The 23,476-nt window shown below is 48.4% G+C and overlaps 1 protein-coding gene across 1 annotated transcript; it reads left to right on the plus strand.

Moving 5' to 3' along the window:
* The first annotated feature begins 445 nt into the window (after window positions 1–445).
* On the plus strand, window positions 446–21,935 carry LOC146808602 (tyrosinase-like). Its single transcript, XM_085623622.1, has 5 exons — window positions 446–567; window positions 10,756–11,584; window positions 12,488–12,701; window positions 16,127–16,268; window positions 20,597–21,935. The coding sequence occupies exons 2-5, from the start codon at window positions 10,790–10,792 to the stop codon at window positions 20,781–20,783; spliced, it is 1,338 nt and encodes a 445-aa protein (XP_085479748.1). The 5' UTR covers window positions 446–567; window positions 10,756–10,789; the 3' UTR covers window positions 20,784–21,935.
* Window positions 21,936–23,476: the final 1,541 nt, after the last annotated feature.

Here is a 23,476-nt window from a genome sequence, read left to right on the forward strand (position 1 = left end):
CTGATCTCTTTCCAGGAAGATAATTAATCACACGAGTTTTCTTGACATTTTTGTGACGCCTGGTAAATGCCGGGGGAAAGAAACGCTGCAGCAGGTGCTTCAAAAGCTTAATAAACTTTCAAACACAGCGCCCCCAGGAAGCCAGCACCTGGTGCGGTGGCACCGGTCGCACCGCCCTAAAGCCGGCCCTGACTGGACACCTCGGAGTTACTCCAGAGTGGACATTCCACCTGGAGCCGTCACCCGGAAGTGTAAAGAGGGGTGACTCCTTCAGGTGCTGCAAGAGCCAGCACAGTCCGACTGACGTATCTAATTACACCTCAAAGAAGTGAATCGCGTTTCTAATTACGGGAAAAGTGTTATGAAATGTGGGTTCCTTTTCCTCTTCGCATCCGAGTGCAGCTGCTGCCACCTGTCCGGGAGCGGGAGAGCCCCGCCCCTGTCCCGGCCGCATCTGTCATCCTGTGCCCGGCCCTATAAGTAGCACCTCAGCAGTCCTGGTTCCCACAGCCTCCAGGAAGCTCTGAGCGCTGGCTGGCATCGAGAGGGCTCCACAGCATCTCTGAGGTAGGCACAGGGCCGCGTGCCCGGAGCACAGGAGTCTGGTTGGGTTCCTGGGAAGCTGGGCACTGTGGGGTACTGGTAAGTGCACCATCTGAGTGCTGGCACCGATGAGGGTGGCACCGCTGGGCAGCATCTGTAAGGTAGACCTGGGGCCGTGTGCCCAGGAGCACAGGGGTCTGCATAGGCCCCTGGGGTGCCAGGTACTGTGGGGTGGTGGTAAGTGCACCATCTGAGTGCTGGCATCGAAGAGAGCTCCGCAGCATCTCTGAGGTAGGCACAGGGGCCGTGTGCCCAGCATCACAGGGGTCTTGTTGGGCACCGAGGTTGTCAGGCACTGTGGGGTCCTGATAAGTGGCCTGAGTGCGCGCCCCACCCGCACCCCTCTATTCTGTACCCCGTGGAACAGAAGGACTTCTCGTTGCCGATGCTAATGCCCCCCTTGATGGAAGCCCCCCAGGGGCAAACATGCACAAGAGATTAGGGCATTGCATGGGTGGGAATTTGTCCTCGATGGGAGGACGACCAACCATCCTCCTGAGGGGTGAGACGGAGAGTTATTGAGCAGTAGTACACAGATTTGCCAGGTCAGTTGTGGGTACGGGGGTACATAGGCAGGATTCAAAGAAGAACCCCAAAAAGGGGGCGGGGGTTGGCTGGTGAAGTCACTTGGAAAGGGGCACACGCCTCCCTGGTGCCCTGGACCCGCGCTGTGATCTCACTGGAGGACTGTGGAAAGTGCTGTGTATTTAGGGAGTAAAAATAAGTCAATTTTGGCCCCCTGGTGGTGCCAGTTTAGGGGGGCTGCGGGGCCACTGCTTAAAAGTGCTTGATTTAAAAGGTAGAGAGCCGAGGTGCTGGAGGGCCGGAGGGGGCCATGCCTCTAGCCGCCAGGGCAGACGACCCTCCGTGTCAGAGGTCAGTGACCCGGGTGATAGAAGCGGCGAAGGTGCCCACGGGCAGGGCGCCTAGAAGGCCGGCTTTGGGACAGACGACCCTCCGTGTCAGAGGTCAGTGACCCGGGTGATAGAAGCGGCGAAGGTGCCCACGGGCAGGGCGCCTAGAAGGCCGGCTCTGGGACAGACGACCCTCCGTGTCAGAGGTCAGTGACCCGGGTGAAAGAAGCGGCGAAGGAGCCCACGGGCAGTGCGCCTAGAAGGCCGCCTCTGGCGCAGACGACCCTCCGTGTCAGAGGTCAGTGACCCGGGTGATAGAAGCGGTGAAGGAGCCCACGGGCAGGGCGCCTAGAAGGCCGGATCTGGGGCAGACGACCCTCCGTGTCAGAGGTCAGTGACCCGGGTGATAGAAGCGGTGGGTGCCCATGGGCAGGGCGCCTAGAAGGCCGGGTCTGGGGCAGGGTTCAAGGAGGTGAATGTTCTGTGAGTGCAGATCCTTTCCGCTTCCTCGCGTTCCTCCCCACTGTTCAATTCCATATTCACTGCCTCACCCAGAGGCGCAGCTAGAGCCAAATTTCGGGCGGGGGGGGGGTGGGGGGATGCAACCGCGAAGAAAAAATTTCGGGGGGTGCTGAATCTTTAAGCAATCGGCAAAATGGAGCTGCAGCGGCTCTTAGAAGGGGTGAAACAACAGCGAGGCCTCATTAAAAACGTTTAAAATTGTATTTGTATTTGCTGTGTATTTTAATCAAAACTTACGCTTGCCACGCACTCGCGACTAGGCTCACCAGGGCTTCTCCTGACCGGTACTGCACCTCTCCCCCGCTTCACCCCACGAGATTAGGGGCCTCAGCTGCTGCACAGCAGGGCTGATTGAAGGGGAGGGGCCAGGGGTCACGAAGAGCACAAAAGCGGCACGCTGGAGCGGACGCGCCGCTGGCGCGCCGAAGGTGCGCCCAAGGCAAGCCCGTCTGCGCCCGTCCGCGCCCGAAAGGGCCCAGGGGCCAAGAACTCTGCCCATTTTTATGAATACTCGGTCAATGACCTACAAGCACTGGGTGTTGGCACACACCCACTAAAACCAGAAATAACAGTCACTCTCCAGAGAGAAGGACTTCTCAGCTCACAGGAGAAGGAGACACGTAGCACCTCTCCTCCACACAATATGGACCATGCCCACCCCAAATACAGTAATCACATTAAATTCTCCAGCCTTAATACACGATCTCTACAGAAACACGCCCCCGAAATCTTTACCTTCCAGCAAGAAGACGCCCCTGATATCCTCGCCCTGACCGAAACATGGCTTGACGAGGACTCGGGACCCACTTTAATCGCATCCCTGCCCGATGGCTATGATGCCTTTTGGCATAACAGGACAGCAGGGAAGCGAGGCGGCGAGGTGGCGCTACTCTATAAAAATCACTTGACCATTGAGAAGCTGTCTGCTGAAAACTTGGAGGCGGTAGACATCTTAGTAACAAAGGTCTGCAACAGCTCCTCAAACATAGCAATCATGGCAGTTTACCGCCCGCCTAGCTGCCCACCCTCCTTTGTTGATCTGTTTACCGAATGTGTCACTAACCTCCGGTCACGCTTTCAACAACTCCTGGTAGTAGGTGATTTCAACTACCACTGGGACCAGATACCCAGAGGGGCACAGGCCCAACAGCTCGAGGACATGCTTACCTCCCTCGGGTTTAATCAGTTAGTGTCAGGCCCCACCCACGAGAAAGGACATACCCTTGACCTGGTATGGACCACCCATCCCTCCGTGAATCTAAGGGACATCTCCCCCTGCGGGTGGTCTGATCACTACTTTATCAACCTCCTACTCCCGCCTATCAGACAAAACCCCGGTCTACCACCTTCCTGGAAGCTAGTAAGAAGCTGGAACAAATCTTGGGTCCCAGTCTAGAGAGAACCCTTCGGAGAAACCCAGTCAAGAGGCCAATAACACTGGATTTGGAAGAATGGACGGACTCCATCGGCAGTCAGCTAACATCCGCCATGAATATACTAGCCCCAGCTAGAAGAATAAAAACGGGAAATAAGGGTAAGGGCTCACCCTGGTTCTCAGAAGAACTCAGAGTCCTGAAATGTACACTCCGCCACTATGAAAGACGATGGCGTAAAGCCTATGAACCACAAGCCCACGTAGAATATAGGGAAAAACTCGACGCCTACAAAAAGACCTTGCTTAGCAGTAAGGCCAAACATTACGAGAACAGGATTCTGTTGGCCACCAACAAACAAAAAGAAACATTCAAAATCCTCAATGAATTGAGCCAAAAACAGGTGCCGGTCGCTCCATCTAGAAAGGAATCCTGTAATACATTTCTATCCTTCTTCTCGGATAAAGTCCAAGAATCCTGACTGATATTAATAACTCCCCCTTTAAGCTCCCCCTTAACGCAGAGGTGGAGACACAGGAAAATCGGACTGAGCTGATTTCCTTCTTTCAGCCCCTTGATCTGGAGACCCTGCGAGGCATCGCAACAAAAATTAAATCAGGCACACCATCAGATCCTTGTCCACCAAGGATTTTTAAACTCGCTCTCCCAGCGATTGAGGAAGAAATCTTGGCCCTAATGAACCTCTCGCTGGAATCAGGAAAAGTTCCCTCGAGGTTCAAAGAAGCTAGAGTCATTCCCCTTCTTAAAAAGACTGGGGCTGACGTCTCTAATATGAAAAATTTTAGACCCATATCTCAGCTGCCCTCTCTAGCAAAAATACTGGAGCAATACGTCCTCCAAACCCTCTCCAGCTTCATGGAGACCCATAGCTTGCTTGGGGATAGGCAGGCCGGCTTCAGGGCTCATCACAGTACAGAATTGGTGATGCTGTCCGTACTGGACGAAATTAGGACAAAAGCAGATAACAAAAAACCCTGTGTCCTAGTCCTTCTTGACCCGTCGGCAGCGTTCGACACGGTCAATCACTCACAACTCGTGGACAGAATAAGAGACATCGGCATTGGAGGACCTATCCTCCGTTGGATTAAGTCGTTTCTGTCAGACCGCACCCACAAAATTCAGATGGGGGACCTGGTGTCAGAGAGGGGGCCTATCCCCTGCGGTGTCCCGCAGGGGTCGGCACTATCCCCCCTCCTGTTTAACATTTACATCAGACCCCTAATCAAGAAGCTCGCCTCGATGAACTGCCAAGTCTTCAACTTCGCGGACGATACACAAATTATTGTCCAAATAGACAGCAGCCCTCAAGCCCACGCTCGGGTAAAAGACATCTTGAGATTCGTGGTCAGGTGGATGACCACTAATTCACTCAAGATCAACCCAGATAAAACGGAGGTGCTGGCTATCACCTATAGCAGCAATCCTTGGAACTCCCAGTTCTGGCCTGACGAGCTGGGTGCGATCCCCGCACCAGCCGCGATGGTAAAAAGCCTGGGAATCAAAATTGATGCAAACCTCTCCTTGACAAACCAAATCACCTCCGTCTTCGGTACCTGCGTGAGCCTACTCAGGCGGCTGAGGAGACTCTCCCCCATCCTCTCCTTCTCATCAATGAGGACAGTTGTGACTGCCCTGATCCTGGCCCGGCTCGACTACGGTAACTCACTTTATATTGGACTGCCAACCTCACTGCGGCACAGACTCCAGGTGATTATGAATGATGCAGCTAGGCTGATTTTTAAACTACCCAGACACACTCGGACCTCCCCCCTATTACAACAACTGCGCTGGCTACCCATCAAGCAGAGGGCCAAATTTAAAGGCCTCTGCATTACTCATAAGGCTTTGTTTGGGCAAGCCCCCAAATATATCAAGGAACGCCTGACGACATACACCCCTTGTCGCACTCTCAGGCCCTCCACGGAGGGTCTATTAAAATGCCCACGCTTCAACTATTCCTCGAAAGGGGGTCGAGCCTTTTCCACTCTCATGCCACAAATCTGGAACAGACTGCCAGGCGAGCTGCGCCCTGAAAGTGGCCTCCTGTCCTTCAGGAGAAAATTAAAGACCCTCCTATTCATGGAAGCCTGGGCGTAAGGCCCCTTCTCGTGATACATCCACACCCTGGCACTTCCGTAGTTCTGCTCTCAGCGCTTAGAGACCTGCAGGTATTAAGCGCTTTACAAACTAAAATTAACATAACATAACATAACATTAACATGCAAAAGGTCTTTTAAAGACCTGTGAAGAGCTCGGGTGCGGCTGTGTGGGTGCCCGGGAAGCTGTCTCATCCCGTGCGCCACACACGACGGGGGGCGCCCGGAAAGGATATGACGTCTGGAGGCGAGACTGATCCAATGGTGAAGGAGCGCCTCGCCTTGCAGTCCAACAGTGAGACACTCTATCACAGCCGTGGACCTTTCCAAAACGGCGGGAGCTTCATTGCACTACTTTCTTTTACATTCTGGGCCCACCCACCTGGATCTTTGAATGGAAACTCTTGTCTCTTCCCTCAAACGCGCAGACCTAGACTTCCAGCTTACTTGACACTCTCCTCCCTCAGGGTGTCATAAACGCAGCTTCAGTGCTGCTGTGGTGAATGAAGACACAACTCACTGCCCAAACTCCTCCCAATTAAAGCAGGCGTCATTCTGATCTTGCCCATAACAATCCCACCAGGACTCAATGCCAGCTCTGTGCAGGGTGGCCAACCAGTGATTGAAGAAGGCGCCAACGTAGGCACGCGGAGGTATTTGTAAAGCCCTTTCAAGCTGGGAAGCAACGAAGAGCTCAATGGGTCAGCCCCGAAGCAATGCAGCGTGGGCAGGCGCTGGCGGCATATGCAATCTAGTATGTTGAGTCTAATGCTCTTTAAAGGGATGTCTCTTAAACCTCTTCCTGAATTGCAAGAGTCTCAGCGCTGTTCTGATGTCATTGAGGATCTCTTCCTCATTATGGTCCTGTTGATGGATAAGACCTCTCTTCTCTACTTTTCATTTACGCTGGATTGTGTCTCCTACTTGGGTGGGGCTGTCCACAGGGAGTGGTTGGTTCCTTGTCCACATATGTTGGGGGTGTTATTCCTAACTGTGTTCTAGATGATGTAGCTGGCCCTGAAGATGATATGGGTCTGGAACACAAGCCCGTATATGAAGGAAGGGTTAATGTGATGAGACGTACCACTGTCCTTACAGGGGTGTTAAGGTGGTGCAGGGAGGCCACCTAGCATGGAATTACATCTATCGGGTGGAAGAGGACCAGGGCTTGCACCGTTGTTTTGAAATCCTCCTCTAGGAGAAAAACGTTCACTTCCTTCAAGAAACCAGTCGTAAGGAAACCCTCGCCTACCATCCCCCAGATCCCCTAGCAGAATACTGCAACCACATTGCAGACTTCATCGCTCCCCTCTCCATCAGATCAAACTGCCACATCCACCTCCAGGACCTCAATCACGACCTGAGAGACACCACAGATCCTAATTCCAGAGCCCTCCTTGACAGCCTCAGCAACCTTAGACTCACCCAGCTCACCCAAGGACAAACCCACACAGCAGGCCACACCCTCGACCCTATTTTCTCCTCCAACAACAGGATCACCATCACCCACACAACCCCGGTCACATGTTCCGACCAGTACAGCATACAATTTAAGTTACCCACCCACCAAGACACCCCACTAGTAAAAGCCAAAGCACCATGATGACACTAGGGTGAAATATCCCAAAAAAAAGAACCAGTACCCTTCAGGAACGCCCACCCAACCACACCGAGAACCTCAATGTTGACCCAAGCTCTTCAATAATTGGTTCTCTGACTGCACCAACCAAAGTGCTCTCACCAGAAACAAGAACTACAAAAACAACAGATGACCCAGCTGGTACAAGAACAACCTCAGGGAGTCCAAGCGCCACTACAAACAACTTGAGAGAAAACGGAGACTCAATAAAAGCACCACCTGAATATCTCAATACAAAGCCGCCCTCAAACTCTACCACCAACAACAACAGGATGCAAAGAAAAACGCCCTAACTCTCAGACTTGTAGCCAGCGCCAACGACGGCAAAGAACTCTTCACCATCATCTAGAAGTTCTCCAATCTCTCAACTTCCAACAACATCATGCCATCTCAAGCCCTCTTGCAGCAACCTCTCAAACTTCTTCAAACAGAAGATTTCCAAGGTCTACAACACATTCAACCTACAACATATTACAAACTCCCCTGACCAGCCGGACACCTTTTTCATCACCAAGCAGCAGCAAAGCAACTGGAAGCCCCTCTCAAACAAAGAAACCACTGCCCTGATGAATAACACCCACTCAGGAGCCCCCTTAGATCCATGTCCCCACTTCCTATACAACTTTGAAGAACAATCATCTCCCCCATGCTCACCTCTATCATCAACACCTCCATGTCTACCAGCACCTTGCTTGCTGTCTTGCTGGAAAAATACAGAAATCAACGCCCTAGTGAAGAAGTTAAGAGTGGAACCCAACACCCTCAGCATCTACAGACCCATCTCACGCCTGCCTTTTCCCACTAAAGTAATTGAGAAAGCAATCAATAATCAGCACACAGATGACCTAAAACTCCATCAGTTCAGAGACAGCTCTCAATCAGGCTTTCACATAAACCACAGCACAGTGACTGCCCTCATCACGGCCATCGATAACATCAGAAGCGTCCTCAACTGAGAAGAAATGGCAGCAACTCTTCCTCCTCAACTTCTCTGCAGCTTTCGATACAGTCTCCCATCAGAAAGCTTCAGCACTTGGATATCTGAGGACCAGCCCTCAAGTGGATATCCTCCTTCCTCACGGACAGAACTCAACACATTAGACTTCCCCCCTACACCTCAGAACCCAAGAAACTCATCTGGGGAGTCCCGCAAGGATCATCTCTCAGCCCAACACTCTTCAATGTCTACATGACGCCCTTCATGCACATCCTCAGAGCCCATGTCATTATCATAGTACCCTACGCCAATGACACACAGCTCATTGTCTCCCTTACCAATGCAACCAACAGTGCCAAAGCAAACTTCGCAAACTGCATGAGCAACATCACTGCTTTGATGAAAAACAACTGCCTCCTTCTCAAGAGAGACAAAACTGAAGTCATAAACTTTGGCCGCAACCCCTTCCCCTGGAACTCCTCTTGGTGGCCCTCTGAACTTGGGCCCCCACCCAACCCTGCAGACCATGCCAAGAACCTAAGGATCATCCTGGACACTAACCTCTCTATGAGCAGACAGATCCATGGCTTCTCCTCATCATGCTTCCACATCCTGTGAATGCTACACAAGATTTTCTAGTGAATCTCACTATACACAAGATGAACAGTCACCCAGGCTCTTATCACAAGTAGACTTGATTACTGAAACGCCCTCAATGTCAGAATCCCAGCCCATGTCCAATGCCAACTCCAAGCCTCCCAGAACAACGCCGCCTCCCAGAACAACGCCACCAGGCTCATTCTAAACATCATGTGAAATAACCATATCTTTCCACACTTCAAAAATCTCCACTGGCTCCCAGTCAAGGGAAGATGTAAGTTCAAGCTACTCACCCACCCTTACCTCAACCACCACCTCAACTTCTACTGACTCACCAGACACCAACAATCTGTGTCACAGGCAAGAGCACACCTCAATAGCATTAAGAAGACCGAAAGCAGAGGACGCACCTACACATACCTCATAGTAAAAACATGGAATGACCTCCCAAACCCCTTCAGAACCTACAGCGTCCCTCATGGACTTCCAAAGAAAAATCAAGACATGGCTCTTTCTAATGAAATAGGCATGATCTCTCCCCCCTCAGACCTGCCATGTTCAGCGTTTGGATCACCTCACGGGTAATTAGCGGTTCTCTACAAATTCACATACCATAACAAGAGAGAGTGTTGGAATAATTGTGTTGATCTCAGTGAAGTGATTGATAGTGCTTGATTAGTCCCCTGAAGAAGGGGTTGCAAAGACTTGCTGTGGCCTGACTCAATGCCTGACAGCTCACAAGAATACTTCTGATGATCCCTTCATTGATGGTGGTCTTCTAGAGGGTTGCTTTCTAGGGATGCTCGTGCCAGAAGATGTTGGGAAGCTCATTTCTTCTCTTGTTCGCTTCTTGCCTGTGGGTGGCACACTTGTTTTTTGGAGAGTTCAGGTTGGTACCATGATCTAGAGTGGTTCAGCTCTGATGATATATGGTTTTCAGTGGAGCCTTCTGTTTCACATGGTGTAGTTTTCTTGTGAACTATTCACACCTTGGTGGGCGGGAAGGAGTTCAGGAGGTTCATGAGGTGCTTCTGGAGGATGTCTTTGCATCTGGCCATGGTTGTGGGTGTGGATGTGAAGAATGAAAAAGGAGACGGTGAACTTATCTGCCCAGAACACGAGTATCCATCTAGCCAAATCATGTGGCTTCTTCTTGGATAATATGAAAACTAATATGCAATCCCACGTCAATGCTTTAGCTAAGAAGGAACACGGTCAGCTCATCCTCCTTTGACATATAAAATCCTACTCTTGAGAATGATGTAAAGCATTGAATCAAGCTCTGGTACTGTTGAGACTGGACTATGGAAATCTGTACTCATAGAAAGTCCTGCCAGAGAGCCATTTCACCAATGGCACAGCAAGGTTTTATCATATCACGCCAATCCTAATCGCACTGACCTGGCCTCCCTCTCAGGAAACAAATATCTTTAATCTAGCTTGAACGTCTTGGAAGACGCTATCCTCTGGGGCATTACTTGCAAAGGTTTCGCGTGGGTGATTGTGTTGCACAAAGCAACATCAGGCATTGTGTCAATTTATCTACCATTAGCAAGGCCTGCAGGTGCAGCGCAAACCTGCAGAATGCTGCAAGAGCACCCATGCAATCCTAACAAACCTAGGCCTGAATCTCCGGAATTAGCCCAGTAACTGAGAGTTTCAAGCGATCAATGAAACCTTTGGCATAATGACTCCCTTCTCTTTGAAAACACAGTTCAAAAAGAAACCAAGGGTTAATTGGAGTTTGGCGGAAGTGGGACAGCTGCTAAAACAATTGGTGAAAGTCACACCCGCCATATTTAGTTTTTTTATGTGTCTCAACATATACTCTGCTGTTTTAAAATAGATTAAGGCATGCCAACATATTTTTGATTTTGTAGCTTTATTATTTGTCAAGTAATTTTATGTGTTATATACTTCATGTTATGGCATGATATTATTGTATTCTTTTAGATTTTTTTAGTTTATGTATTCTCTTCTGTAATCTATAACTGATAACTGCCATCTCACCTGCTAGAGCTAGTCTGTACTATGCTGTACAATGGTATTACAAATATTTTAAACTTCTCAAAGGCAAAATAATTAATTATAAAATGTTGTTCCTTCAAAGATTCACAGCGACTCTTGTGGGGACCACAGAAGCCATGTTACTCTTCGTCGTGTTCCTCTCGTTGAGCCTGAGCGGGGTGTGGAGTCAATTCCCTACCCCGTGCACCACTGACAAGGCCCTGAAAGAAAGGCGCTGCTGCCCCCAGTGGAAGGATGGCAGCATGTGCGGGGCAGAGTCCGGAAGAGGTCAGTGTAAGTTCATCAGTGAACAGCACACGCGACAAAAGAGCATGGTGGACCAAAACGACGACCGCCTAGAATGGCCTCATGAATACTTCGACAGTGTGTGCATCTGCAAACACCCATTTGATGGCTTCGACTGTGGGGACTGTGTAGCCAACCGCACTGGGGAAAAGTGTGAGAAGAACAAGAAGCTGATCCGCAGTGAGATACGCGAGCTCTCGCCCAAGGATAGGCTAAAGGTCTTCAGCTACCTGAGCCTGGCCAAGATGAAGAAGAGTGCCAGATTCCGAATACTATCTGCGGGCAACAGATATGATCGAGCCACCTTCCGCTTCTTGGAGGCCTCCGTGTACGACGTTGGTGCATGGGTCCGATACTACGCCTACAAACCCATACTAAAAAATAACAGGTTCAACATTTCCACCACCTTTGCCACCAGTGGCCCAGCCTTCTTGACCTGGCATCGCTGGTATCTTGCTTTCATGGAGCGGGAGATTCAGATCATCACTGGGGACGACACCTTTACCATGCCATATTACGACTGGAGTAGAGACGGCCAACACTGCGGAATCTGCACTAACGAATTCATGGGCAAGAGCGATTCCCAGGGTGTCCTAACCAGCTCCTCATATTTTGCCAATTGGAAGGTAAATACTTTTGCTTTAAAATGTATTAAGATACATTTTATGTCCTTCTATATAGGGTTTAGCTACCCACAATCTGATGATGTGTTGCTGGATGTGGGGAGACTGTTTATGAGGCACTTCTAGTAGAGTTTTGAACATTAACTTTACACTGATGGCTCCTCCAGTTTACAAGCACCTACATAGCCTTGAGAGTGGACACAGAAGCCACCTCTGTAGTATGACATCTATTTTCACCAGTGACTAAAGTGGCTTGCTTGTGATGATGTTATGCTTATGTTAGATGTAGCCCCATGGACAATATTCTGGCATTAGGATAGTCTTGCGCTGGTGTCCTGGCCTGGTACCGCCTTGCTCTGATTTCCAGCATCAATTTGAGTCTGGTTTGTGCTTGGGTTTATCAGCTATGACACCATAAGTTATTATTGGTTCTGCTGTAGTTTGCAGTAGGTGTGTTGTAGTAATTAATATACCAACTGCTTATAGAGTTTAGTGGCAGTGGCTGGCAGTCCAGCCTGTCTGGGTTATCTGTCTTTATAATTTGACACCATGTTGTTACAGGAATCCGAAAGATGCAGATAGCATTGGTACGGGGGACACAGAATCCCCATCTTCTGTTGAGTGGGTGTAGGACTTCTCTTTTACTTCTTCTCTTGATTGGTCTGCACATGCAGTATAGAATACAGAGTGTTGGTGTTAGTGCTGTGATACCCAACTCTTTGAGAAGTCTTTTGTAAGGTTTTGTCTCACACCCGGAACCCCCTTGTTCTCTCTCAGCAGTGACAATAAATTACATTATAAACAACATTATGACACACGCATGCTCAGTGTAACCTGTAGTACAGCGTGTCATGGAAGGTTAATTCGAGTGCCTCGATCCTCACTGACGGTAACGTTTCTCTCCAGAGTATCTGCAGTGGGTATTATTTTGACTACAAGTACTGTCCGGTGGCAGAAGATGGATGCAAGATGGAGCCGCTTCAAAGAAGCCCTGGTGCCGACCCCAGCATCCCTAGACTGCCCACAGTGCAGGACGTGGAAGATACAGTTAAGTGGGATCAGTACGACACACCACCATACGATACGAGTGCCAACCACAGCTTCCGGAATGTCCTTGAAGGTATGGTCACAGGGGAGTCTCAATGTGTGTTTATGGAGTGTTGACACCGTGGAAAAGGATTGACTCTTAAGGAAATCTTAGCCAGACCCAAGAACATAGAGAACACAGTCAGGGAAAGAATGGTCTTTCTTGTACAGACAACCAAGCCATGACCTAAATATTTGACCCCATGGGCCGTATTATACAAGTGCCCCGGGAGCGCAACAGGCGTTTACACCCTCTTTGCATTCCCCTGGCCACGTTGGTATTACCGAAAGGGCAGCAGACTCTTGTGCAGCCCTTTCTGTTATACCAATAGTGCTGGCGCACATAAAGCGCCAGTGCTATCATAAGAGGGCGTTCCCTCATTTGCATGGGGGCATGCCCTATGCAAATGAGATAATACCTTTGCCTCTCCGCCTGCACTGTATGACAGACACAGGCGCAGCGACAAAGAAGCTCTCGGGAGTGGCACTGACAGTATGCCATCTAGAAAGTGGCACACTGTGAGTGCGTCCCCTGATGGCAGCTCTCTGAAGGAGTTAAAGGGTGTCCTATGGACCCCCCAGGCATCCCCTTGCAGATGGGTGCAGTCATTCACTGCACCCCCTGCAAGGGGATCTCTAATCCCCCTTCAAACTGCAGGCGGGTTGCCGTCTGCACTGTGAAAATGCAGAGTGTGCTGCTTCAAACCCACTCCATTTTTCACCTGAATGCACTGCTCCTAGGGCAGCGCGAGATCGCGGCTGCCTGGCCGCAGCGCATTCATCATAATATGCTGCATTTTCATTGTTTGTGCTGGGTGCACCTTTTAAAAGGTGTGTGTGGTGGAAAACAATTAAAATATGTCTTTTGTGTAATACGGCCCCATGTATTTCCATGGAGCCTGCCTGGGGCCATTGAGTCTCAGGAACCTGGCGGCCATCTTGAAATGTCTGTTGTCATATCTGGACTACATGATGAGTATGATGAGGTGGAGTTCAGGAATCTCCCTCCCACGGCCTCATCACAGGTACCTTGTCTCAGAGGAAGAGCTGACATTTGCTGTGCTTAAAATATTTTCCCCATACAGCTGTTCCGACGAAGTAATTTGACACAAATTGTGGGCCTCATTTATGAAAAGTGTCATATCACTGGTTGAAAACAGTGATGCAACACTTTTCATTGCGCCCTCCTTGCAACTCCTTGGATGTGCTGTAGTTACAGAACGGCACTCCATGTCGCAAAGATTGACCAGATACGTCAGATACCTGACATATCTGGTGATGCAATAATGATGCATTGCTGGAGTGTGTTGTAAAACAGATGCAACTCCAGGATTGTGTCATTACACAGGGGCGAGTCCCATATAAAAGGGACTGCTTCAGTCCTTACGCCCGCTGTGAAGCAGGCATAAGGATTTGATGCGGTGAACTCGTAGAAGTGGCGCAGTGAAATCTCATAGATTTCACTGCGCCACTTCTACAAGCATTTTTTATGGTGGAACACCCACCCTGCGCTTCATTATACCTGACACAGGTATAATGTGGCGCAGGGGTTTACAAATTGACGCCTCTGTCTAGATGCGCCACTTTGTAAATATGACACAGCGTGGCACATTTTTTACCCTATTATAGCATCACAAAAAGTGACGCAACGGCGGCGTCAGCACTTCATTAAAAAGGACCTGTGTCTCTGTCAAGTGAGATCTACAACTTGTATGACAGACACAGCCACTAAGAACTTACTCAGTGTCCCTGACTATTGCAACAAGGAAGAAAGAGATAGAACATAGAAGAATATACTAGAACCAGGAAGCACACTGCGCTAAGAAAAAAAAGAAACTAGTTCTTCACACTGAGAGTAACATCACACTTAAAACATACTTGACCCCGAGCCCCTCTTTTACACCAAGCTGCTTCCTGCTTACTCGCCATTGGTAGCTCCTTACACTGGCGGGCCACATTCACCAAGGGAGTCTTTGTACTGCGACACCTCACCGCGAGTAGGACCGTAATCTTTGGGCTCCTTCATCGGAGCGAGAATGAGGCGCTTCCTCATCCAGAGGAGGCTTTGGGCCTCTTCACAAGCTGCATTTTGAAGAGGAATGGTTCAGAAACATACGAACAGAGACCTCTGCCTCTGTCTCTCCTGTTCCTTCAGTAGTAAATGTGGAAGGGGCCAGGGGGAGTGGTAGAAAATGCGAAATACCAACTACTTAATGCAAGACCTTTATGTCAATTTAAGAAGTAGTTTACAGCTTAGGGGGGAACATGCTAATACAAAACACACATCCACAAGAGAGCAATACCATAGCTATTCACAAACTATTCTTCCAAATTTACTGCAGCGCTAATTGTGTTAAAACAGGTGTAAATGTATTCCAAACTATCCTTGGAAGAAGACAAAAATCACGTGTGACTACTCAGAGGTACTGCAACACACTCCCATTGAAAACAATGGAGACAGGGAAATAACATAACACCCCAAGGTTAAACTTTTAGTAACAAAAATAGAAATATTCAACACATAACTTTTACCAAAATGTAATACAAAATAAATAAAACTAAAAATGTTAGTTAGGGTGGAGTTTTTTAAAATTATTGTGTACAATTATTCATTTTACATGGAATGAATATTTTTACATGAATTACCTATATTTAATTTGATGATTTAATATGTTGTTACAGTTTATTTTATTATTTCTCTCTTAATATTATTTTTGATGAATTTGCATTGATATTACACTGTAAAATAATTTCAGAATATTTTTTTAAGAACGATAAACTTTATCTCCACAGTTTCCCAAAGGTAGAGCTATGCACATGTAGGTGGACAGCCCCACCTCAGTGGCAAAGTTACTAGTGGTAACTTTACACCTGTGAATCCTCTTGTTTTAGGGGCCATCCACTGATCTGATGGGGTGGAGACATGTACGTCTACACCTAGGTGTGACCCTGCACTCGGATACAGTGAATTTGGAAATGCTAACAAGAAAGTGTAGAGTTACTCCTAGGTGTAGAAGTAAATAAACATATGAGTAAATATACAGTTGTTTGTTAACCTGTGTGAATTAAACCATTGCCTCTTTCTTATGAGGCAGCACCGGAGCTACAGGGAAGGACGATGGGGCGGAAATGTATCATAAGGAATAGAGTCTCTTTTTACCATACATTAAAAGGATATTGCAAGTGACCTCTGGCTTTGTTTCTCTGTATGGTTACAGAGCTCCTGTGTGACTGGCAAGATCCTTAAAATGTACAGTACAGTCCACTTTGCACCATGTCAATGTTATTATATCTGAGGGTTATTGTAAGTGGTTTTATTGCATTCCTTCATGAATGAATTGCAGTATTATTGAATGCCTGCATGTGTTCCACCATGTTACTGCAGTGTCACAATATTGTAGAGGATTGTTATATCACAGTAACTCTGAGTTGTGACGTGTGGATTTCTTCTTCCTTCAGGGTTCATGAGCCCATCCGATGGAGTGACTGAAAAGCTCAGCATGCACTCCCTCGTCCGGTTGTTCATGGGCGGAAGCATGTCTCAAGACACTATCTGCAGCGCGGACCCTCTCTTCCTCCTCCACCATGCCTACATTGACAAGTAAGGATCTGCACATTCAGAAAAGATGCCCACCCTGCCACAAGAAGGGAGACAGCATGCAACACCCTCTGACATGCAGGGAGACAGCATGCAACACCCTCTGACATGCAGGGAGACAGCATGCAACACCCTCTGACATGCAGGGAGACAGTATGCAACACCCTCTGACATACAGAGAGACAACATGCAACACCCTCTGACATGCAGCTCCTTATGTGACATACCGGGAGACAGCATGCAACACCCTCTGATATGCAGCTCCTTATGGCATACAGTGAGACAGCATGCAACAGCCTCTGACATGCAGCTCCTTATGACATGCAGTCAGACAGCATGCAACACCCCCTGACATGCAGCTGCCTATGACATGCAGAGAGACAGCATGCAACACCCTCTGACATGCAGCTCCCTATGACATGCAGTGAGACAGCATGCAACACCCTCTGACATGCAACACCCTCTGACATGCAGCTCCTTATGACATGCAGGGAGTCAGCATGCAGCACCCTCTGACATGCAGCTCCTTATGACATGCAGTTTTACAGCACGCGGCACCCTCATTATCTCTCACAATCACTCTGTCAGGAAGGACTCGGCTTAGCTTACAGGATTATTAATGAATTCAAAAGGAAGACTGCTATATTCAAGTGTTTTAATATACACATTCCTGGACGCAGTTGAGGGCTCATTCCCCTACTCCGTGATGAATATTATGAAATTGTAGGGGTGGCTAACCCTGACAATAGAATGGTTCCTTCTGAAACCTTTAATGTTGGAAAGGCCACCAGATCAATGTATAGCCCTGCCTTCTCAGGCACGTGAAACTTGATGCTTGTTGCTTCAAGCATGACCATCACTCCCCTTCTGCAGTCTTTGCCTGACTACATTAAGGTGGAAATGCTGTCACGTGAACATGTATTGCTGACAAGTGTCCCCATCGAAATGCCTCACTGTAAGTCAGTCCTGACATTTCAACAAACATCACATTGTATTCTGGGATTTCAAGTGTTGCTCTTAACATTGTGACTGAGAGCTCACAAACGCCAGCAGTAAAGTGCAGTTCGGTAAAAAGCCAGGAGTAGTTGAAGGTATCACACATAACAATGGGACACTTTACAGCAATTAATGTTGTTGGTATTTGGAAAGTATTCTGCCATGTTTCACCACAATCCCATGTGCACGTTGACAGACTGTTTAAAGTCTGGGGTGTATGGCAAGTGACCTTCTGCCAATACTGACTTGTGAAAGAGGTAAACACTGTCAATAGATCAAATATGATTTTAATATTCCCACGTTCACTATACTGTATAAAATAATAACATCAGACCAAAAACATCCTTCTGAACTCATCACCTCTAATCCAAGCACGAACATCGATAGGAAATGAAAAGAAGCAGCACAATAATTTAGTGACGTTCCAAAACAACAAAACTTAAGTACAATAACTTTAGACCACTCTTTTTTGCTCCTATCTTCTTTAACAACGTTACAGTGTGTCTCCCCTTCAGGAAGAAATACACATTATTCATTCTCGCTCACTTTCTTTGAGTTGCATTTTATTTTATTTTAGTTTGAGGGTGTGCAGATGTTTATCAGTGTTTACATGTTTTCATTCATGATTGCAGGTTACCGTCTGGTGGAGTTTTATCAGATATTTAGGTTTAAACCAAAAACAGGAAAGCATACCTATCACACTCAGGGTACTGTTAGAAGGCGACCTCAGAGGAGCCCGGCGGGGGCCCGGACTGTCCTGAGACCAACCCTCGAGGTATCGTAGCCGGGCACTGGCGGGAGACTCCTCAGGGGAGGAATCTCGTATCTAGGATCGTACACTCGGCACCACACGACAAAGAGACACCACACCGGGAGTTCTTAAGAGCAAATTTTTATCAGATCGGAGTTGTAAGATCTTTATGATCAGCAAGGCAAATATATACAAGTAGAGCGCGGCTCACAGAGTCTTGGAGGGGGGTAGGAGGTAGCGGGACAGTCTTTGGGGATATGGATCAAATGCAGGAGCGTACCCGGCGCACAGCTCACAATCCTCGAGCTGGGGGATACGCTGGTTGTCGTCGGGGTCCGGCGGGACCAAGAGAGTCTGTGGGAGCCACGAGTCACTCAGCAGGGCTCAAGCACAAGTCGGAGGTCTTACGATATTTCGGGGAGCCGCGAGTCACTCAGCAGGGCTCAAGCACAGGTTCGGAGGTCTTACGATCTTCAGGGAGCCGCGAGTCACTCAGCAGGGCTCAAGCACAAGTTCGGAGGTCTTACGATCTTCAGGGAGCCGCGAGTCACTCAGCAGGGCTCAGGTGGTTCCAAAGGCGAATCTGCCGGACAGCCCCAGAGCACCCCTTGTTATAGGACGACTCCTCTTTGATGTCCGGAGTCTGTGCAGGCGGGGGTCTTGTCACCTGGGGGTCGCCTGTCGGGGTTTCCTGCCATTTTCTTTTGATCCTTTCAGGGCCGGGTCGGGAGGAGTCCCAGACACCCAGCAGGCGTGGAGCCAGCCTCGGGGAGGCCGGAGGGCCGATCGAAACCCGCCTTCCCAGGGGAGCTCAGAGGTGCGATGGAAACTGCTCCTCCCTCTCTCATCCCAATGGGAGCGCGCTGTCTTCCAGCCGGAGTGGCGCCTCTAGGCCAGGGTCGCGCTGGGGCCGGGCGACCATCATGGTGCATGGAGTGGGCACGCGGGCCCGGTGTGGCCGAAGGGAGGAAGGCCACGGACGGGGAAGTCCGGGTCGGGTGTGTGTGTGTTCTGGAGGGAAGGATCGGCTAGGCCAGGGGCTCGGGGGCTGCGTGAGGTGCAGGGGTCAGGTTATGTGGTGCGAGGACAGGGATGGCTATGTTAGGAGGGCCGGGTCCAACAGGTACCATCATGCAGCACCCTATCACATGCAAAGAGACAGGAGGCAGCCTGTCGTCACATTAAATGAGACAGCAGACAGTCCCCAGTCGCATGCAGTGGGACAGCCATCCCATCGTCAAATGCAGGGTGAATGCACTCAGATGATTATCAGTGGAGTTTTATCAGTTAATATATCTTTAAACATAAAATAGGATAGCCTACCTATTTTATTCAGGAAGACAGCACACAGTGCCTGCCACATGCAAAGAGTTAGCAGGCCGTGCCTTCTCACATGAAGTGAGGCAGCAAGCAATGCCCGATTACAAGAAGAGGCAGTCTACAGCTCCTCTTCACATGCTGGGAGACAGCTCACAGCACCCTCTCCCATGCAGGGATGCAGCACAGAGTGCCCTAAGACATGGAAAGTGACAGCACACAAGACCCTATCCCATGCAGGGAGGCAGCACAGAGTGCCCTAAGACATGGAAAGTGACAGCACACAACACCCTACCCCATGCAGGGATGCAGCACAGAGTGCCCTAAGACATGGAAAGTGACAGCCCACAAGACCCTATCCCATGCAGGGAGGCAGCACAGAGTGCCCTAAGACATGAAGAGTGACAGGACACAACACATTATCACATTTAGGTAGACATACGCAGTGCCCCCTACGTGCATGTAGACAGCATTCAAAGTCTCACCACATTTATGTAGACCCAGTGCAGTGCCACTTCACATGCAGACAGTACAAAGTGTCTCGTCACATGCACACAGGCAGCATGACTCACCCTAGAACCCATGGGTAGACAATAAGGAATGCATTAATACATGGAGAAATCTGTGGATAGTGCCCTATCATATGCCGGGAGAACTTTCACAGTGCCATATGTTATGCAGAGAGAACTTGTGCAGTGCCCATCACATGCAAGGATACAGCACAGTGTCCCATCATGTGCAGTTAGGCTCAGCACAACCCTCTGTCATGTGAAGCGAGACAGCACAAGCGGTCACATGTAGTGTACCATTGCAAGAAGAGAATTAGCACAGTGTTATGTTATCAGTGTCTGTAGACAACATAGTACAGTGACAAACAACAAACTGCTGGTTAGGGGCATATGGGGTGAATTAGGGAAAATCTTGACACAGGTTCCACCTGACGTCCTGTGGGAACACTGCCAGGTAACCTTGCTTATAGTGAAACATAATTGCAGCCTTGATTTTGTCTGAATTAGTGCCTCATTGGTGAATTGGTCTGGATTATATAGTATGTTAGCCTTGATGTAGTCTGAATTTGTGCCTTATTGGTATATTGAGGTGGGTTAAATAGTATTTTAGCTGTGATTTTGCATGTATTGCTATGTTGGTCTGGTTTAGAGAGTCAGGCCCCACAGCACCCTGCACCTGCTTATGAGCAGGCTAACCAACTAATATACACACAAGATCTGCTTCAAAGTCCAATTCATGCTGTTCTCTCTCCCTATAGAATATTTGAAACCTGGATCCAGAAGCGAGGAGCAACAAGTGCCATGTACCCCACAAGTGGCATCCCCGGGCAAGATCCAGAGGAGAATATTGTGCCATCCATGCCACCGAAGAGGAACAAGCTTTTCCTAAACAAGGCAGAATCATTTGGATACACCTATTCCAAATATCCCAGTAAACATCTTTAGACTCGGACTTCATCTGCAGACCCAAACAAACAACTCACTCTATGAACACTTGGCTCTAGATTAGAAGCATCTTTACAGAGGTAGACCGGTGGCTTCAAGCCTGCATTTCCAGGGTGTTTTAACAGAAAGGATACACAGGTGTAGCCTGAATCCTTGTGATGCCCAGATCGAGTCCTACAGCACACATACAGTGTGACCAGTGAAAGAAAATGGCATGCAGTTTCTCATCTGTGGGGTTGTCCGTGGCCTGCTCATGGCAATGGTTCATTCTCTCTACTCTTTTTCCTTGAATTTAGGTTGGTCCCAGAAATTGTTCCTCTGAATACCACAAAATCATGATCATTCCTCTAACTCTCTAGTTTTTCTCTTTAACTCGAATGTCAGCTTCTTTCTTGTCTTTGTCTTTTTTTGTGGTGTGTCTATCTCTATATTTCTCTTTCTCTCTCTCCCCCTCTCTTTCTCTGATTTAAAGATTGGAAACAGAGCATGTACCATTGCTGTGGTGTAGTAATTTACTCCCTGGATAGCAAGGATACTCTGAAGGCCAAATTTGGAGATGTCCGCAGTCTCAGCCGACATCTCTTGCACTTCTTGGAACTGCTGTCGCTGCGGTTCTTGTAAATACATTGAAAGTTTGTAAAACAGCTCTGTTGATGCTGGGACAGATTACACTCTCAACCCAATTCTAAATTAGACTCTCTGTCTGTCTCTCTCTATCCTTCTCGCTTCCTCTTGATCTCTCTTGTATGTATCATGCAGACTAGATTTTTCAGGAAACTGAGAACGTCTCTCTTGTCATACAGGAGTCTTTTCCTATCTTTCATAAGAGTATGACCAAAGGATGGGATTATTTAAAAGTGCCACCAAATGCAGAGGATGGACAACAAGGAAGTGGAGACTAACAGTCATTGATAAGTTTCAGGTTATGTAAGAAGCTCAGGTACCACCACTGTTTTTAGCTCATGCAGCCCTTCTAGACTAATGCAGACTAAGACACTTTTTCAAATTGCCCTGCAGGACCACCTCATGTACTTTACCTACCTCAATGGCTCTCAGCATACTCTTGGGAGCGCGTACTCACCAACGGTGCAATATTGTTGCTGTATTTAAATGAATATGTGAAATAAAACCTATTAATGTTTAATGTAATAACGTCTCATCCATCTCTCCGCTGCTAGACCTCACTGGCCAGGGTTTATGTTCTATGATTGGTTCTTCCCACCACAAACCCAACTGTTGTTCAATGAGATTGACTCAATGACAATTCTGCCCAACAGCCCCCATAGGCCCCTCTATTTAGTAAAGAGTTTTCCTGATTTTGATTCCGTTTTTTTACCAATTTGGTGATTTGTTGTTGTCGTGGACTAGTTTTTGATTCCTTTGGTCATCTCCTACCCTGGTTGTCCCATTGGAGTACAGATTCCGAGACCAGGGAACACATTACACAGAGATTGGCCAGCTGAGATCCATGTATACTGTATCCATAAGCAATGAAGACCAATGCACAAGGATGGCAGAGATTCTGCATCTGAGACCTGCACAAAAAATCCACAGCGATAGACCATCTGATACCCATGTGTATGGCATCCAGAGGTAACGTAACCTGTGCACAAGCAACCCAGAGGAACAGCATCTGAGACCTGTGCATATGTACCCAGAGGTGAGCATCTGAGATGTGTGTGCTGTATCCGGAGGTAACAAAGACATGTGTGCAAAAAACCCAAAGGTGGATCAGGGACCAGTGTAAACATCTGTTATTTAGCACCAAGATACCCTTCTGGGTGAACGTGCGCTTTACAAATGCTCATGTTATGTTATATTACACAGAGATAGAGTATTTGAGACCACGGCATATAATACCCAGAGGAAGAACATCTGAACAGTACCCAGAGATTATGCATTTGACATACGTGTGAATAGTACATCTGAAGTACCTATATAGTAAGCAAAGATAATGATTCTGAGGCCACTGTATATGGCACACAGAGCTAGTGCATCTGACACATCTGCATAAAGTACCCACAAACAGAACACCTGACGCCAGTACAAACAGCACCTGGAGGCAATGCATCTGACACCTGTGTGTATAGAGCTTTACTTACAAGACACGACTCATCAAAATCACTTGTGCATGCAGCAAAAAATCAATACGACACCATAGATGTGCCGTATTTACAATAAGCGGCTCCATGTTGCAAGGATTATACTTGGTGAAATGTACCAAGTGACCAATGCTAGCAATGTCAGATAAGACCATTCTCTGGCAGTTGTTAACTTCTCCTGGGGAGGGGTAACTGGCCTTAAGAAGGTTGTGGTGAGTGCAGACCTACCAGTCGAATGCTTGCTTGGCAATGGCCTAGAGACTTTAGCTTGGTCAGAAGTAGAGCTCAGGACTCACGCAGAAATGCTGGGCATCCCTGCAGATGTGGTTGCTGTGACCAGGTCACAGGCCAAAATGTCTGAAACTGAACAGGCCTTGGATTCTAGAAGAATGGACCAAGTGCCATTCAAGAGGCGGAGCAGAAGGGTTAAGGCGGAGCCTTCCCCCCTGACTCAGAAGGAGGATCAGTCTCTTGAGGGAGATGATCACAGTCCTGAAGAAGGAACTGTCCCAGAGGAGCTAGAGCCTGATCAGGTTGAGTTCTTGGGGACAGGGAGCCCTTCCAGGGCAGATCTGAGCCAGGAGCAGCAGA

The sequence above is a fragment of the Triturus cristatus genome, chromosome 8 (genome assembly GCF_964204655.1).
Source record: "Triturus cristatus chromosome 8, aTriCri1.1, whole genome shotgun sequence".
Lineage (NCBI taxonomy): Eukaryota > Metazoa > Chordata > Amphibia > Caudata > Salamandridae > Triturus > Triturus cristatus.

Bases quoted from the DNA above. Each gene is read 5' to 3' on its own strand.
- LOC146808602 (XM_085623622.1), top strand. From the start codon at position 10,790: ATGTTACTCTTCGTCGTGTTCCTCTCGTTGAGCCTGAGCGGGGTGTGG. The intron at 11,585-12,487 runs GTAAATACTTTT...GTTTCTCTCCAG, and splicing joins CATATTTTGCCAATTGGAAG to AGTATCTGCAGTGGGTATTA. The intron at 16,269-20,596 runs GTAAGGATCTGC...CTCTCCCTATAG, and splicing joins CACCATGCCTACATTGACAA to AATATTTGAAACCTGGATCC.